This window comes from Marmota marmota, unplaced genomic scaffold, assembly GCF_001458135.2.
Source record: "Marmota marmota marmota unplaced genomic scaffold, marMar, whole genome shotgun sequence".
Classification (NCBI taxonomy): domain Eukaryota; kingdom Metazoa; phylum Chordata; class Mammalia; order Rodentia; family Sciuridae; genus Marmota; species Marmota marmota.
In genome coordinates this window covers 4,307,888-4,322,385 of record NW_025999944.1, presented here as the reverse complement: position 1 = coordinate 4,322,385, position 14,498 = coordinate 4,307,888, and the positions used below count along the sequence as shown (strand labels likewise).

Below are 14,498 nucleotides of genomic sequence, written 5' to 3'. Positions count from 1 at the left end.
ACGGCTTTGAAAACGAGGGTTGGAACCTTGGCATGGGCGTGGGTGGGGGTGGGGTGTGTGCCGGCGGCGGTGGGGTGAGGCGTGGGTGGGGCGTGCAGATTTGTCCCCACGGCTCGGGAGCCCGGCGTATCCTCTGCCACCCTGCCCCCAGCTCTTTTTGCGGATCTTCCTTCGTATAATTCCTATTTTCCCCCCCCGGCTGCAAGCCTCCTTGGGTTTATAGACAAATATATTCTACACTGAGAAGGAAGACCGCTTTACAAGTTAAAATACAATGGAGGCATGTACGTATTTTCCTCCCACGGTGGGTTCGTCTCTATTTTGAGGGGGAATTTTTTTTGCTGCGAACCATCCCCCCCCTTTTTTCCCCTTATCCTTTATGACCAAAGGGTGCAAGGCCCTTAACATACAGCGAGTTGCACGAAGGACGTAGTTTAAACTTTGCGTTTTGCATGTTAGCTTTTGTGCAAATGTCCTTTTCCCAAAAGGGTTTGGTAGAGTTAGTTAAAATAGTTGTGGAGTTCAGTGATAAAAATAGCCTAAAGGAGAGATTTCGTTAAACCTCGCAAAAAAAAAAAAAAAAAAAAAAACCGTGTAGAGAAAACCAGGTTGGAAATATTTAGCAAGGAATAAGGTTGAAGGAAGAGGAGGTAATCGCTTTGAGGATTATTTTTGTATATTTTTGGCCAATGTCTTCCTTTAACTAGTTGAATCAATTATAGGTTTAGTTTAGTTTCATCCTTCATAGATCCTGGACATTTTCACCATTTTTTCTATAAAGCTTAAAGTGAAATCAATATTAAACTAACTTTCTCTGCTTTTTGTAGTATTTAGATAGATAATGGAACCTTTACAAAAGTTAACATGATGAATTGATTTACAGTTTGCTATAAACAAATTACTCTTTGACCTTGTTGAATAACTAAATGAGATTAAAATTGTTTTGCACAAGATGATGATAAATTAGCGAAAAGAATTCTTTGCCAGGTCTTTGGATTCTGAAGGATGAAGGGAAAGCAGAACAAGTTTCCTTTGACAGTCTCTTCTGCATTCATTTCTGTTCCTTTTCCTCTGTTTGGAGCCAGTGATTTGCTGGTAATGAATGCAAAGAAATGGGTGTTATGTTTGTGGTGTGCAGGTTTTGGGCAATAGGGTTCATATGAATCATTACTCCACAATAAGATAGTAAAGTTTCCGAAGTTTTCTCTTCGTTCTGTGTTTCATGGTATTTTAACTTTAATAATGCTTCTGCAGGCTTTTTGTACATTAAAGAAAAACTCTAACTTTGGTATTTACTTTTTTTCTGGTAGGTCTTGCTTGAATGTAAGACTCCTCTGTATTCAAGGAGAAGGGAAAGTGGAAGAGAAGTTTTGAACATATGTACAATAACAATAGAATGTACGCCTTTAAATATTTCATACTTGGAATCTTGTTTTTAATGCACTTCCAATTATTGGGGAGTTTTCCAAATTGGTGTGCTTGGTGGTGGTTGTGTGGGCAGTACTAGGCTGTTAGGATCATGCCAGCCATGGATACTATCTCTCTGTTTATGAGAGTAAACATGAACTGAACTCAATTTAATTGGTATGTTTTCTTTTTCCAGGAGCTGGAGGAGGGAATGATATTCAATGGTGTTTTTCTCAGGTGAAAGGAGCAGTTGATGATGATGTAGCAGAAGGTAAGAAAGTGTTTAATAATGTAAAATTTGAATATAGAATCTTAATCTTGATTACTGAAAGATTTGAACCTGAGCCTGTTGTAGTTTAAGAATATTTTGTGTTTATTGCACAAGAAATGAAAGAAGTTTTAAAAGTCATCTTTCTGGAAAAAAAAAAAAAGTCATCTTTCTGGAAGATAGTCTTAACTTTTTTATTTGTGCCTTTAAAAAATTACTTTTATCCTGACTTGAAATGGAAGCAGTAAATTATTTATTTACACACACACACACACACACACACACACACACAAAACTGTTGTTAAGAAAGCTCTGAAGTTAATAGGATAGAGATTTCCTTGTCATATAAATTCCACATAACAAATAAAAGATGGTGGATTTTCATGTTTGTTGTCTTTGGATAATTAAGTGGAAGTAGATGCCATCAAACTTAGAAACATTCTTGGTAGTACTTTTTATTTATGGGAAGATTTTTAGGTTCTTTTGAACTTTTTGTACTTTGGGAGTGTGGTATTAGTTGGCTGTTCTGTGAAGAAATGCTGGCTTGAATTATTTGTTCTTGTGAGGATTCTTTTAGGTAGTTGAGGAAATGGTGGGAATATATGGCTTGTCTTCTGGGAAATATACTATTTTCTTGGACAGTTAAAAACTGATCAGTTGAATAAATCCCCCCAAGTTTTATTAATTTATTTCAAAAGTTGATCAAAAATTTTGAAACTGTTTTCAATGAATGTTTGAGGTGGTGGAGGCATTATTTCCAATGTAGTAGTTATATTACTTCCTTGTTCAAAAATACTATTTAAAGTTTCTGTTTTAATGGTATTCTGTGTCTTGAATTATAGTAGGAGTTTTCCAAACAAAAGTCAGAGAAATTGTAACATATTTTTGATTTTTAAAAATTGGTCTAGTGAAAATTTGTATACTCTTTTTCTAGATTATATTGTTCTTATACCAAAATCCTAGTTCTAGCCTACAAGTGTGGAGTTCTGTTTGTTTTGAGGGTTTTTCCAGGTGGTGGTAGGATGGTGTGGTGGCTTTGTGTTGAGCCAGCCAAATGCTTGTATTTGCTATGTCAGTATCATTCCTCATGAAGTGTCTGATCAGAGTGTGGCAAATGCTGTAGAAAGCCAACTGGCATACATAGTACTGTTCTCCCATCTTTCTTTTCTGTTGGATCCTCTCCATTCTTTCAGATGAGAAACCAGAAGCTTAAAGAAGTCAAGAGACTCACTGATGGTCACACATATAGTGTGAGTCAAGGTTTTCTGTTGAAGCCCATGGTTTTTGACTTGTTAGGATACAGAAATCCCAAATTCAAGGGAGGAGGAATGTATTCGTCATTTTGTAATTCCCAATACCTGTTGAATAGTAGGCACTTACTATTGGATTTTAGTTCTTTGCTGTTGTGTAATACTCACCAAGTTATGAAAGTGGTATATACTTGGAAAACATTCCTTGGATGAATTTTGTTTATTCCGTTTATCAAAGGTCTCTTAAGTGTTCAGCACTAAGGATCTAGAGCATCTAGAACACAAACTCTACTCTTGAGGAGCTCAGTTTATTAACTATTAGGCAGAAAAACCATATGGATTTTATGTAATCAGAAGAAATTGATTTTCCAAACTCTGAACATCAGTTACCTAACTGAACCAGTTGATAGTTTGTGATTACATAATGGATCAGTTGTAGTTCTTGTTTGCTAACACTTAGGAGCTACATTTTGCTACTGATCATTAAATAATTTTCTGAGGTTGTTAAATATTATTGCAATGTATAGTGTATACCTAGCCTTTTAAAATGCCAAGGCTTTATGTGTATTTTAGTAAAAATAAAAACATGGCTTATGATTATCTTTGCAAGTATATTATGTATGAAGAGCATGCAATTTTCAAATTACACTGCTTTAATTTTGAGTATTTTTATACTAAGTTTGCAAATCATTTTTGTTTATATTACTAGAAAGTTTTGCTTTTCTGATGTAGAATAAGATTTTTAATGTTTTTTCCCCTTAAATTTAGACGGTACATAGGTTATATCTAGATCAGCCTATAGCTTAGATTATCTGTATCTGTATCATTGTATCTTAGTTTTTTCCCATCAGGCTCCATCCACATTTCTTTCTCCTCTTCTGCAATCAATTGCAGGACATACCATTTTTCCTTCTGTAATGCTTTTCATACCTGCTTTTACCTTTGTTCAGTCTCATATTATCTCTAGAGCTGGACTAATTATCTAGTACTCTACCTCTGAGCCACAACCCCAGTCCCATCAGTGTTAGATTTTATATTTTTCCTTCATTGATAACTTTCATAAGGTGGTAAAAACACAGACTCTTTCCTTGTTCTAAGTCAATCTTAAATGCAGTCCCAGTTTTGTCAATTTTCCCCCCAAATCTTCAGTGGATCACTGTATTCACTGAATTAAAACTAAATTTGAATATTTTAGCCTAGAATGTGCAATATTTCTTCAGAATGCCTCCTACCATGGCTAACAGTTGAACTAATTAGCTACTGTTCATCAAGCAAGTCCTATACACTCTTATGTCCGTTCTTTGTTTTTTGCCATTCTCTCCTTGTTATGCCTGATATTATCCTACAGTTCTTCTCTTATCATAGTTCTAGTTATTCTTCAAATTATGCCCACAACCCTTTTATTTAATTACCTCTTTTGGAAATTAAAATTTTTCTTTCGGGTATTTTGTTACATAGGTGTATTTCATACCCCAAATTTTGCACTGTAAACTTAATGCTGGACTAATTATTTTCATGTTCTATGCAGAATAATCTGCGTAAACTGCTGTGCCTAGAACAATGCTGGGCACATAGTAAGTGTAGAATACTTGTTGAATAAAGGAATCTCAATACTACCGTTATTAGATTTTGTCTGAAAAGGAAAGAAAATGGGTGAAAGGCGTAGTTATTGAGAAGTATTTTTCGCAATGGTGGCTTTACTTACTTGGCAGCCTTTGTAACTAGATTGCTGATATATATATTTATATATATATATATATATATATATCTGTATGAAAACAAAAAAGTCAGAAGACCTTGGACTTTTTCCCTAGTACTACCACAAACTAGTGTATATCATTCTGGATAAGTACTCCTCTGAGTTCCTGTGTGCTTAGACATAAAATAACAGGACTGGATTAGAAACTGCTGTTGATTATACTCTAGTTCTCAAACATGTCTCAGAAAGGACCAGCTCAGTAGTAACCTTATTACTATTGAGGTTGTGTTGAGATGTTGAACTTAATAGAGGCCTTAATTTAAAAATAAATCTTTACTTATTCAAGGCCCAGAATTTTTTATTAAGTAAATTACAGAGCTAAGACAGAACTTAACATTAGCCCATATAGTTCATTATAGGACATTTAACAACTATGTTGGAATTCTTGTCTTATATATGTCTTTACAGGTATGTACCCAAAGTAGATTATCTTTGGTATAGCTCCTAAACTGTTTGGGAGGAGGATGAGACACTAAAATCTCTCTCACTCTGATATTCTCTTGTCATACAGTTTTTATTTTAATTTTAATGATAGCATTTTTTTTTTTCATGGTTCTGGGGATTGAACCCAAGGCCTTATGCATGGGAGGCAAGCACTCTACCAACTGAGCTATATTCCCAGCCCAACAAATGTTATTTTTAAAAAGTTTTTTAGTTGTAGATGGATGCAGTACCTTTCTTTTATTTATTTTTATGTGGTGCTGAGGATAGAACCCAGTGTTTCATGTGTGCTACGTAAGTACTCTTCTACTGAGCCACAACCCCAGCCCCAGTAAGATTTTAATTTTCCTTTATTAATAGCTTTCATATCATGGTAAAAACATAGACTTGGATGCGAGGCAACATAGTTTGAATGCTCCCCATCACTTGAAGTATGATCTTAGGCAAGTTAATTCATCTCTTTGTGCTTATTTTCCCCAATTATTAAGTGTGCATAACATTAAAACCTATCCGTGTTATTTTGGTGATTAAATGAGTTTATACACATAAAACATGAATAGTACACACCACATAATAAGAGCCTTAAAGGTTTTGGCAACTTATTATTACTACTTGAATGTTTATAGCAAATAAGGGAGAGTCCTTGGAGTGTAGAGAAATTGGGGTATTGTCTTTAAAAGGCTATTAAAATTTTTCATGGCCAAAGTGAAGGAAACAGATTATGGGTGTATGTTTGTACTTATTTTCTGCATTAGTAAAAAAGTTCAAAAATATTCAGAGCTAAGTTGTAGGTTTAGAGACATGCATGAATCTGGTAAAAACCAAACAAAAAACATGTAATGTAAAGCCATGAAATAATTACTATAAAAGCCAGTGTAACTGGGCGTGGTGGCACATACTCATAACCTGTCTTCCACCTCAGCAGGGGAATTACAGGTTCCAGCCCAGCCTTAGCAACTTAGTGAGACCATGTCTCAAAAATAAAAAAGGCTGTGATATTGTCCAAATTATATTGTTATATTGTATATTGTGTATATGTAACAAATCCTATCAGTGTTTTCAACTGTAATGTACCAATAAATAAATGTGGGGGAAAAAAAAGGGCTGGGAATGTAGTTCAGTCCCCAGTAAGTCCCCAGTAAAGTCGGTGTAGGGGTTACCTTTAATTGGGTGGGAGGGAGTTGTGATTAAGAAGGGCTGGGGAGGACCTTAGGGCTGTTGTGATCTGGAAAGTGGTATTAGTATATTGTAATGTTTGTACAAAACGTTATTTTAATGTTAACATAGAATCTCTCATTTTCATATTTTATAGTCTTAAAAACTTTCCTTTTTTAAAAAAACATTTTTTATTAGTTGTTGTTGGACCTTTATTTATTTGTGGTGCTGAGAATCAAACCCAGTGCCTTATACATACTAGGCAAGCTGTCTACCACAGAGCCACAACTGCAACCCCCACAAACTTTCTTTTATGGGAAATTATTTTAGGGCATGATTTTTAATTACATGAAGTCTGATTTTTATGGAACTTGGTTGCAGATGTATCTTTTCCCCTCTTTGCTTCCTGCATATTTTTGGTAGGATTTAGACTTGTGGATTAGTTCTTAGAAAATATTTTTTAAATGGTAAAGTCTAAATGGACCCCAAATAAGGACATATGTAAAATTTTGAGAAACAGATAATTATTAGGGTATCACAAATTTAATGGCTTTTAGATTCATTCCATATGTTTAATGTTACAGCATAAACAGAATTTGAGATTATTTGTCTTCTATGCTTTTTAGTGTAGTTTGCATGTTAGATGTGGGCACTGAGGGTAAGTCAGTAGAAAATGGTAGAAACCACGGTGTTTTTTAAAGTAATGGCATTATCAGTTGTATTCCAAAACCCAGTGACCTGTGGCAGAGGCCTTTCTTAACACTCTTTTGTTTGCTATCACACTCTTCCTTTAATACAGCTTTACTTCTGATTTAAGTCTAGTAGACCACACTCAATGTAGTCACTTAAATAAGTGTAAATTTGTCCATTAAATAATATCAGTGACAGTATTTATGTAGTATTGAACAGTTTCCTTGTTTTAAGATACTAAGTTTTCTCCCATTTCCTTACTAATAAAAACTTAAGGGGCTGGTGTTGTAGGTCAGTGGTAGAGCACTTGCCTGTCACATGTGAGGCACTGGGTTCAAGTCTCAGCACCACATAAAAATAAAGGTATTGTGTTCACCTACAACTAAAATATATATATTTAAAAAAAATTCAAAGGAATGGTGATCGAAAGCATATTAACTGGTATTTTGTCTCAAGTTATGAAAACACTTAAAATTAAGCTTTCAATATTCAATACTCCTAACAGTAAATTAAACTTGGAATTAGTCAAGTCTCTGAAAACTGGAATAAGTGCAATGACAATGAGATCCTTCAAATCAAAGAATTTATTTTATCAATAAAGGAGGTTCTCATATTTGCACATAAAAGTGCCTTATTTAAAGTTGATTTGGAAGAAAGGTACCTACATTTTAAGTTTCTTATGTTCTTTAATGGAAAAATTGGAGATTGGAGGTATATGTTTTAGCTAATATCCTCTGTTGTAATGTCTTTTCCCTTATCTGATGTGTTGATGGAAATTAAACAAGTTGCTTCCTTAGACTAAGGAAATACAGGTGAAAGCCTGAGCACAGATTAGATTTTCTATAAATGCCCTGCTGTATAGTCAGTATCAGGATGAGATGGCATGGCATGGCTGTGTTAAGTAATCACAGAAGCTAGCATTTTTGAGTACTTACTCATATACCAGGCAGTGTTTCAGGTGCTTTTTAAGTATTCATTCAATGATATTCACATAATTAAGTAGACATTATTGAGAAGGTTAATTTATTAACTTGTGCAGGTAGTAAAGCTGGGATCTATCTCAAATCTTAATTTTTTTCATATAATTTATTTCAGCACTTGAAATATATTCACGTGAAAGTGTGTGAGGTTGCTGGAATATGACTGGTTTATAATAGAGTTTAGTTTTTTTTAAATTATTTTTTAGTTATAGGTGGAAACAATATTTTTATTTTATTTTATAAAATAAAATAGATTTGGGCACTGAGGGTAAGTCAGTAGATCGAACCCAGTGCTTCATGCATGCTAGGCGAGCGCTCTACCTCTGAGCCAAAGCCCAACCCCTAATAGAGTTTAGCTGTAATCCCTACTAGGTCCCCCCACCCCACTCCCACCCCAGTGTTGGGGATTGAACCAGGGCATTCCCTTGCACATGCTAGACAAGTGCTGTACACTGAGCTACAGCCCTAGCCTTTTTTTATTTTGTATTTTGAGATAGGGTCTTGCTAAGTTGGCTGAAGCTGACTTTGAACTTGAGATTCTCCTGCCTCAGCCTCCCTAGCTGCTGGGATTATAGGAGTATGCCTCCATGCCTGGCTTGCTAATGACATTTGTAAACTGAGATGTGCTATAAGTGGGTTATAAGGACTTTAGGACCTTCTGAAGTTTTATGCAAAATTGTGTTGTATGTGGTTATACATATGAATTTTTTTGGTCAGAGTGTGTAGCTACTGTCAAGGTAAATATCATTTAGTCCAGTAGTTCTCTGTGTGTTGTCTAGCAACCCTTAAACTCATTCAAAAGATCTTCAAAGACAAAACTATTTTCATAATGATACTAAGATGATATTTGCCTTTTTTACTGTGCTGACATTTGGAGCAATGGTGAAAAAGCCATGTGGGTAAACTCATAGACATGTTCCGATTAATCAGGTAGTGGCTCCAGACAGTGCCAGTAGTCATGATCATCATTATTGCCATATACTAGCAGTTAAAAAACATTGATTTTTACTTAAGAATGTCTTTAGTGAAGCAGTAAAAGCTGTTAATTCTCAATTTAGGCATGTCTGTTGTGACAATGGAAAGCATACCTCCAGTGATGGAGCAGTGTATAGTGAGTGATTGTCTAGAGGAGGGGTGTCAATGCAGCTGTTCTGAGTTTTGAAATGAACTAACAGCTCTTTCCATGGAACCCTGTTTTTGGGGGCTTTCAAATCTGGTTATTCTGACCTGGAGATTTGGCATTCATTTTCTCAAATGAACAGATGACCTGTTGCTTTACTGATCAATGTTTATTGTCACTATAAAATTTGAACTTTCAGGCAACAGTTTTGGAAAATATATATCTGTCATGGGGATATTGAGGGCTTCCTAATACTTCCGATTAAATCGGTAGTAATATTAATAAATACAGTTTTAGACACTGTGTAATATAATGTGTCAACATTTGGAAAACCTGCATTACTCAGCGAATCAGTGTTGTACAGTTGATCAGTGCATGTAATGTTATCAAATCATTCATTTTAACAAATACAAGAAAGATTGTTGGATTTTAATGTTACAGACCGTTGTGTCATGCTTTGAGATTCCACAGACGTTTAAGAAATCATTGTCAAGCTGAGTATAGTATTAAAGGGATATCCATAACTACCTGAAAAATCTATTAAAAATTCCTCCTTTCCCAACTACATACCTGAGTGAAGCTGGATTTTCTTCTTACATATAACTGACAAAACACCTTGTCAACTATTGAATACAATAACAGTTAGGAGAGTCTTCTTATGTTAAGCCAGATGTTGGAGATTTGCAACAATGTAAAGCATTCTAGTTTGGGGGGGTATTTGGGCAGTGATATAGTTACTTTTATTAACATTTTTGTATTGTGTAGAGAATATTACTATTTTTTTTTTTTTTAATCTTTTTTTGTATGTGGTGCTGAGGATCGAACCCGGGCCGCACGCATGCCAGGCGAGCATGCTACCGCTTTAGCCACATTTTAAAATTTGAAAAGTCCTTTCGTGTGCTCATATTTTAAGAGTGTAAGGGAGATCCTGCCATCAACAAAATTTGATAACTCTCAGTTTGATCTGTTAATAAATAGATTGCTTTTTAAGGAGTCTCATGAGCCACAAGATAAGTGCAGGATAGTGTACTACCGCTTTCATGTGTGAATATCTACAAAGCTTTCCTTCTGTAAAGGTGGAGCCTGAAATAAGAGATTATTTCAGCTTTCTCCCTTACTGTTTTTTAGATACCAAATTAGATCTACCCTAAGCTCTTTTGTCTGATCTTGGTGAGGAAGGATACCTTCAGGACTTTAAAGTACCTATTTTTAAACTTACCTCTCCATTACAGAGATTAAATGCCAATAACATATTTGCCAACACTTTAGCATTAAAAATTTTTAGGATTTTTTCCCACAGTATCTCTGCTTAGGTAACAGCATTAGGTAATGCTGTTGGATCCTGATTTAATGCCATTTCTAGGCTTTCTGGTTATTGTAAGTAAATTGATGACCTTGACATTATGTGGTATTTTGAGCCCAGCATGTAGCCATTTGATGTGTTGTCTTGGAAGAAAGGCATAAAATTGGCATGGTAACTGTTTCCCAGCTCTGATAATCAAACTAATAAAAGGACTTTATTTACTTTTCCTCTGTAAATCCTATTAAAGTACAGCAAACTTCTATTTTTAAATGATTGCTGAATTTCCCATTTTAACATTGTCCTATCAACTGTTGCTTAAAATTTTACTTTTTTTGTGACTATTTTCTACCCTTTTTAAAATTTCATTTAAAGCTTCACTCTTGGCATATGTGGAATCCCTGGCAAATCATTTTCAAGTATTCTATATGCCAAGTTACCAATGGTTATATTCTTGTAACCAGTTTCTGCTGATTAAATTCTCTGTGAACGTTCAATTATCAACTGGGTTTTTCTCTTCTGAAGTCTAAAAGAGCTCATGAACAATTCAGACTGTTTATGACCAATGACCTTGTTCAAGAAATTTTGCTTTAACCTATTGTTGTGTTTATGTGCTCACTGAAACTCTTCTATTAGACTCTGAATTTTGAAGAATCAAGGATACTTTTTATGGTTATATTTTATAGGTTTTATGGGACTAAGAGGGAATTCTTTTTTAAGAAATCTTGTAGTACTGTTCCTAATATTATATTAGAGGGATGAATCTTCTCTAAGAAATTGGACTTGACAGATTTAGTGTCTCTCCATTTCTCTTTTCTAAATTAGAAACTGCTCTCTTTCATTGGTCAAAATGTTAGAATGATATATTGGATTTTGGACCATTTGCACATTTTATACTTCATTCAGAGAAAACTAAACTCGTCAGTGGCCTGTATTAAAAGAAGCTAGGGCTGAGGATGTAGCTCCATAGGAGAATACTTGTCTAGTATGCCTATGCCCAAGGCCCTGTTTTCTATCCCTAGCACCACACACACACATACACACACACACACACACAAAAAAAAAAAAGACAAGCAGATACAGATACTAGAGTAGATAACAGGGATTGGTGGTAAAATTTTCGAAGATCTGGGACAACGTTAGAGCTGAACAATATTAACTTTTTAGAACCTGCCATTTAAGTTCACTGCAGATTTGCTCTTCCTGAAAGTAGAAACCTTTTTGTGTTACCTTTATTTTTTCTAGCTTACTACAGGTAAGCTGCCTAGAGTAGATTAATTTATAAGGTAGCACAGAGGAATCTTGTATTTCTTATTGACTAATAAGAGTGGGAAAGCTCTGTTTCAAGAGAAACAGGCTATTGTAGGCCATAAATCTTGTCAAATTTGCTATCTAGTGAAGTGATGCAGCATGCATGCAAAAGTGCTTAGTACAGGAATTGATAGTAGTAAAGAGATTGCCTGCTCCCACTCTTTTTTTTCCCCCCTTGACATAAGAGGAATTATTTTTTCTAGAAGTAGAATCACTTCTTTAAGTACAATAGTTTTTGCTCCCTGGTGTCTTTATTTTTTATTATAAAAATATAAAGTTCATCATCCTAACCATCTTTAAAGGTATAGCTCAGTGTTAACTTTGTTTAGACTATTACGAAATGTAATCTCCAAAACTTTTTCATTTTGCAAAACTGAAACTTAAGCCATCTCTCCCTTTCCCTCCAACTCCTGGTTGTCTCTTGCCTGCACACTAATGAAATCACCTAATGACACATTTCTCAGAACATGTCCCCATTGTCATACAATGACTTCATGTTTGGGGTTCTAAGGAGGAACAGGTAGGTACGTCCTTTAAATGATTGGGGGAGGACAGGAAGATTTCTAGGCAGAACATCAAAGAACCAGATATGAGAATATTTGAGTAGATATTGGTAATGTTGACACAAATCTGTTATCTCAGACTGTTTGAAAACTATCACCAGTTTATCTTATAGGCTATTCCAGGATAGGATTAGATAAAATCCAAATTTTTGACTAAAGTGTTACTTCATTTATTTTGTAGTTTCTGGTTTAAAATAAGAAAATCCCATGGGTTTTATAAGTCACATTCCATGACTGTAAAATTTCTTATATTAAAAGGGACACCAGTGCATTGTTTTATGTATGTTTTACTCAGCAAAGTCATCAGGATAATAGGAAAATTTGATACATACATTGCATTTCTTTTAAATGAAATTATAGATAAGGAGTGATTAAAGATGTATTTCTTATAGCCTTTGGGGTTTTTTTCCTTCACATTTTTTACTGGTGCATAATAGCCTTACATAATGATGGAATTTGTTATGTATTCATACATGCACATAGTATTTACAATAGCCTTTTGAAGTAAGCAATGCTGTTGCCATGTTATGTTGGACACTAAAGCTCAGAGAACTTGGGCAACTGTTAAACCTAAGGTTATGAGTTAGTAAAATTGATCCCTGTGCTTTTTATGCTTTTGTGTTTCAATGTTGTGTTCAGTTTTTAGAAATACTATTTGGTTTTGTCTGTTTCTGGTTTTCCTGAGGAGGAGGTAGAGCTAAGGTGAAACTTCAGTTATTCACTAAGTGACTTTGAAAAGAAGTATATGTTGAATTTTCAGTGCTCTGGAGAATGTTAAGAAAATACAAAACATTGTAGGCATATTAAAAGAATGAATTTTATTGAAAATGAGCATTTTCCATAACACTTTTGCTTTTGGCATTAACCTGTCCATGCTACTATGAGATCCTTTTATAGGTTAGTGTGCTACTTGATATTGAAATGAGACTGTAGTACAAATACTTAGTTGTTTCTTGGGGTTAGATGAATGAATCATTATTTCAAGTCAAGGTAGTGCTTTCAAATGGTTATGAGTTGGAATTTATTAATATTATTGGAGTATAACTGGAAATTTCTCCAGGTGAATATTATAATCTACAAATCTTGTCTCCCCCCCCCACTTTGGTGCTGGAGATTGAACTGGGACCTTGTACATACTAGGCAAGCACTGTACCCCTGAGCTATATCCCCAGCCCCAGAAACCTTAATTTTTATCTCTGTGTTGTTCTCTTTGTTTTGTTAACCTTGAAATACCTTTCAAAGTCAGGATTTCTCTTTCCTTCTCAGCCTTCTAAGCTTTGTTTTGGGTTGATTATTTACTACTGTAGCTCATGTACGTACTTTTTCAAAGTCAGTTTCAAAATGCTTAAAAGAAAAATTAAAAGTTTTCTGTTGGGCTGCGGTTATAGCTCAGTGGTAGAGTGCTTACTTGGCATGTGTGAGGCACTGAGTTCAATCCTCAGTGCTACCTAAAAATTTTAAAAAATTGTATTCTATCCATCTACAACTTAAAAAATTAAAAAGTTTTCTGTTGCTGTTATTCTTGCATCAACTTCCCAGACTTTTTCAGTGGTTTCTTCCAGTATTTATTTTCATATTTTTAAACTGTGTTCATATAGCTGTTTTTAACATACCAATTTTTATATCCACATATATTTTAGTGGTAGCTAAAAATTGAGCTCTATCCTGCTGCCCCCCTTCCTCGACACATGCCATTTTGTCAATACTATTATACCATTTTTATTATTTAAACCAGTGTGCAGAGTTATAGTAGACTGCACAATGGCCTCCTAAAGGATATTTACATTGTAATCCCTGTAACCAGTAAATGTTGAGTAAATTAAGGATTTTGAGATAGAAGGATTATCTTGGATTGTCTGACCATTCCATCAGTGTAATCTCAAGGGCCTCTGAAAGAGAGGCATGAAACTTGAGGGAAAATGAAGATGTCACAGCGGCATCAGAAGGTTGGAGTGGGGTGCAAGAAAGGGTCACAGGCCAGAGAAGTGCAGGTGGCTTCTAGGAGCTTAAAAAAAAAAAAAGCAAGAAAATGTATTCACTCATAGAGCTTTTAAAAGGAACCAGCCCATCCCACACCTTGGCTTTATCCTGGTGGAACTTGAACTTTAATTTCTGGCCTTCAGAGCTGTAAGAGAATCAATTTGTGATACTTTAAACCACCAAATTTGTGCTCATTTATTACAGCAGCCATAGAAACTTAATGCAAGAATAGATGTTATTAATGTCCATAGAAATACTGTCTATTGTTGCTATT

At 34.9% G+C, this 14,498-nt stretch overlaps 1 protein-coding gene across 2 annotated transcripts in view; it reads left to right on the top strand.

Moving 5' to 3' along the window:
* Positions 1–14,498, top strand: part of Ppp2r2a (protein phosphatase 2 regulatory subunit Balpha) — a 64,304-nt gene that overhangs the window by 529 nt on the left and 49,277 nt on the right. For both annotated transcript variants that reach the window (XM_048801557.1, XM_048801558.1), the window contains exon 2: positions 1,632–1,678. In XM_048801557.1, the coding sequence (XP_048657514.1) occupies positions 1,632–1,678 (47 nt within the window). The remainder of the gene's footprint in view (positions 1–1,631; positions 1,679–14,498) is intronic.